General features: G+C 27.6%; 1 protein-coding gene across 1 annotated transcript; it reads right to left on the bottom strand.

Moving 5' to 3' along the window:
* Positions 1-455: 455 nt before the first annotated feature.
* On the bottom strand, positions 456-2473 carry LOC130951806 (TGACG-sequence-specific DNA-binding protein TGA-1A-like). Its single transcript, XM_057880542.1, has 3 exons — positions 2254-2473; positions 1809-2015; positions 456-870 (listed from the first exon to the last, which is right to left on the bottom strand). The coding sequence occupies exons 1-3, from the start codon at positions 2371-2373 to the stop codon at positions 760-762; spliced, it is 438 nt and encodes a 145-aa protein (XP_057736525.1). The 5' UTR covers positions 2374-2473; the 3' UTR covers positions 456-759.
* Between the last annotated feature and the right edge of the window lie 1475 nt (positions 2474-3948).

Genomic DNA, 3948 nt, shown 5'->3' with positions numbered 1-3948 from the left:
TGGATGGTAAAAGTATTTTTAGGATACATTATAAAATTGTGAAAAACTTGAGAATTGTTTATAAATATGATAATTTAGCATTAGCCTCTGTTTATCGCTGATGTGGACTGAAAATTATAACCTTTAAATCCAATTAAAGTTAACGTGAGAAGGAACAGTAAAATCAATAAAAGCAATATACAGAGTTCTTTCATTCCTTAGTTTCCATTGCAATCTCTATTAGCCAAGTTTTCATTTTTGGGAAAGGGAGGTTGGGGAGGCTCGTTTGCTTACCTTTTTGACTGAGCTTTCAAACAGTCACGTGCTTTAAACGTGACCACTTTCAACCCTTTAATCCAAGTAATATTAATAGTAACTACAAATTCTTCCTAATCATGGCCACTTAAATTCTTAATAATTGTTGGGAAACTTTTCTAAAAACTTTATACACATACGATTTGTTTCTCATTCACTCATATAGCATCTTTTACTTTGGACCTTAAAGATCTAACTTCTACTTTCCCCAAAATCTCAATTTAACTTAAAATTCTCTAATATTATAACCTTAATATTTTGTTTTGCATTACAAATAAGATACATTAATTTTTATTTGGATTCAATATTTATTGGTTGATATTACAGTGCTCTTCCCATTTTTCTTTTTTTATCTTTCACTATAAAAATTTGGTGCATTTTTAGAAGAGTAGTGCATCTGAATATTCGGCAATGATGCACCAAATTTTCATAGTGAGAATTAAAGGAAAACAAAGAAAGTACTGTTCAGATATCTTGGGAAAGCTTAATCCCCAAGGCAAGTAAAATTTGAGCTTGTTGGGAAACTGTAACGAAACGAGAGAATTGATGCAAGAATTCTTGACGAACATAATTAGCCTGTTGTAACAAAAAAACAAGCTTCATTTGTTAGTATCCATTAGCTGTTAAATCTGAAATAAATAATTTTATGACATTGGAGACTATATAAGTTAGATTAACTAGGACACAAGATTTATGGTTAAAACTCTGTTTAATGACTAACTTTATTTTCACATCATGAAATACAAAGACACCAACATAGAAGAGAGAAAGAAAATTCTTTTTTCAAATAACACTCAAATCGGTTTCAACGAAATTTTTTGGCACTTTAGTTCTCAACAAATTTTTTATTTTTAGAATTTTTTGAAAATTACTTTCGCCAAACAGATTAGTCTTTCGTCGCTTCAATTAAATGTTTAACATACATGTTGAACAAAAGAGTTCCTAACAAATTTTATTACAAGTCAATTAGGTCTAAAAATTATTATGAGAAAAAGATAAATAAGTCATTCACCTTTTGATCGACAGACATTTAAGTTCTCAAGAATTTGAAAATACATTTAAGTTTATGACCTTTTTAAAACCTAGACATATTGATCCCTCATGTTCACTTGGGTCTGTAGACTCAACGGAAAAATCAAACGTGACTCCCGTTGTACTGACCTGCTTGATACGGATGCACACGTAAAAGAGTTTTTAAAATTGAACAAATTAGATTCAGGGATCGATATGTCAAGATTTTGAAGAGGTCAGAAATTTAAATATATTTTTAAATCTTCAGATACTTAAATGTACGCGGACCAAAAAATCAGGGATCAATTTGTCATTTTCTCATTATTAATTCACTTTTATAACAACAAAGAGACCAAATGAGAAAAAAATTTCAAAGACTTCCAGAAATAAAAAAATTTGTTGAAGAACAAAATATCTGTTCTGAAATACAATTTATGTGTTTACTTTCTTTTATTATCACTTTATTTTAGATGGACAGAAAATTTGGAACTGTTGTTACTTACCTGCTTTAGAAAGCTAACCATTTGAGAAACAAAAATCAATTGAGATCCCTTGTCACCTGCTGCTGTTGCTTTGGCATGCAGTTGATGCAGTTTTTCCATGCCTTGTGAAAGAGCATATTCTGCTTCCTCACATGATTTTCCAAACTTTATAATATCACACACTTGTTCCTGGGAATTACATGAATCTTCAAGTTGTGGCAACATAACCTGTATCCAAAGTAAATAATATATATTATAGGGTGCTTAATTATAGTATTTATTTGATAAAATTTTAATGATTTCCCTTAGTAAAATGATCTTGTCCAATATTTTCTTTACAAAAATATAAATACAACCATATGCAATACCATATGCATGAGAATGAAAAAAAAAAAACCCAATATATTTGGACACAGCATGAATCTATAAATATCTCATTTCATTTCTAGCAAACAAGCATCACTACCTGCAAAATTTTAGAAGGGCGAAAGCCTCCGATCCATCGAAAATCGCATTCGTCCGTTCCACAACAGAAAGAAGCAGAACTAAAATTCAAGACATTTACATTTGGAGCACTTGTTTCCATCTGAAAGAGTTAAAATTTCTCTTGAAATTGATTACAAAAACTCAAAGGCACTAGAACACTAATGGTGATATTTAGAAGAAGATTGAAAGCTATATATATAAATTAAAGCACTTTGGCAAACATATTTGAAAGCAATAATAGTTGAGGAAGCTTTATTTATTGTGTTTGGATCTACCTAACAAAAATTAAAGATAGAAAAAGTGAGACTACTAAATGTATTATTAATTAGCAAGCATATGATTCATGTCATTATAAAGTTGTTTAATCTGGTTTCTTGAATATTTAGGGAATATCCGAACCAAGGTGAGTTAATATACTCTTGGTGTTGGCCCTTCAAAGCATCCTAGGACAAGAGTAATGATGTGTAAAACTTGTCTTTAATCTCAACCATGAACTTTAACCCATTCTTGTTCCAAGGAGGCAGATTCTTAGTGCTACCTCAATCTCTCTTTGACTCCCCTTTATGTATCTTTTGAGGGATATACACTTAAAAGAACAAAATAAGTATAGGGACATATTTTATTAATTTCTACTTTAATGGCTGCATTTTGTTTGAGAGATAGGATACAATACAAAGATAGAGAAAGAGAAAAGAATTTGGTGTTTTTTTATCTTATATTTTTTAAAATATAGAAAATATATTACATTTATATCTTGAGATATATTATTTTATACTTATTTTATTTTTAATTTCAGATTTCACCATCAACTCCTAATGCCATTTATGTGTACATTGGTAAATTTTTTCTAGTTCGATATATATTCGTAAGTTTTAGAGTATTTTTTAACTCAATTCGATACGTTAAAATCTAATTCGGTTAGTGTTAGCAATGAATTGGCATAATAACTTGTTTAATTTTTGTTATGTATTTTCATTTGTGACATAAAATATTTTATTTTTTTATGGTATAGTTTTTAAAATAACTCAATGTTATTATGAATTAGTATTTATAAAGGTAGTTGTGCAAATTAGTCATTGCAAAACTTGTTATAAACTCGTTACAAATTTGTCATTATAAACTAGTTGTTGAGAAGAGTAAACATTACTAACTAGTTGTTGCAGAAGAATCTATAAATGACTAAACTGTAGTGTTAGGGGAAGTACATTTTATGATTTGTAGTAATTAATTAGTTATTATTAGTATTTTTAATGGTGTTAGATTATATCAAATAATATAAAATAGTGTTTGTTACGGTACGATGATAAATTTATACGTACCAATATGTTTAAAATATGGATAAATAACAATAAGACATGTGGAATTTATTTTCCACGTCAGTATTTAAGTTTGTTTTTTAAATATATAGTATATCACTACTTTTACTAAAACACCCTTTTAATTAAATAAAAATAAAAAATATTTATTTATTTAATTTTATAAAAAGACTTAAACATTTTTTCTTTATTTGATTAGACAAAAATATCCTTTTAAATTAATTAAATTTTAGAATTCAATTAATGCTAATTTTATAGTTTCAAATAATTGAAACAACAAAATAAAAATATATTAAAAAAAAATAAAAAATCAAAATTATTCTTTATCTGTGTTAAACATATTAAAAAAATAAAAAATC

This window comes from Arachis stenosperma, chromosome 9, assembly GCF_014773155.1.
Source record: "Arachis stenosperma cultivar V10309 chromosome 9, arast.V10309.gnm1.PFL2, whole genome shotgun sequence".
NCBI classification, from domain to species: domain Eukaryota; kingdom Viridiplantae; phylum Streptophyta; class Magnoliopsida; order Fabales; family Fabaceae; genus Arachis; species Arachis stenosperma.
The sequence above is the reverse complement of the archived record's forward strand: the minus strand, read 5'-3'. Positions and strand labels throughout refer to the sequence as shown.

Excerpts from the sequence above, each read along its gene's own strand:
- LOC130951806 (XM_057880542.1), bottom strand. The coding sequence starts at position 2,373 with ATGGAAACAAGTGCTCCAAATGTAAATGTCTTGAATTTTAGTTCTGCT. Across the intron at positions 2,016-2,253 it reads GCCCTTCTAAAATTTTGCAG|GTTATGTTGCCACAACTTGA; the intron begins GTAGTGATGCTT and ends CTTTGGATACAG. Across the intron at positions 871-1,808 it reads TGGTTAGCTTTCTAAAGCAG|GCTAATTATGTTCGTCAAGA; the intron begins GTAAGTAACAAC and ends TTGTTACAACAG.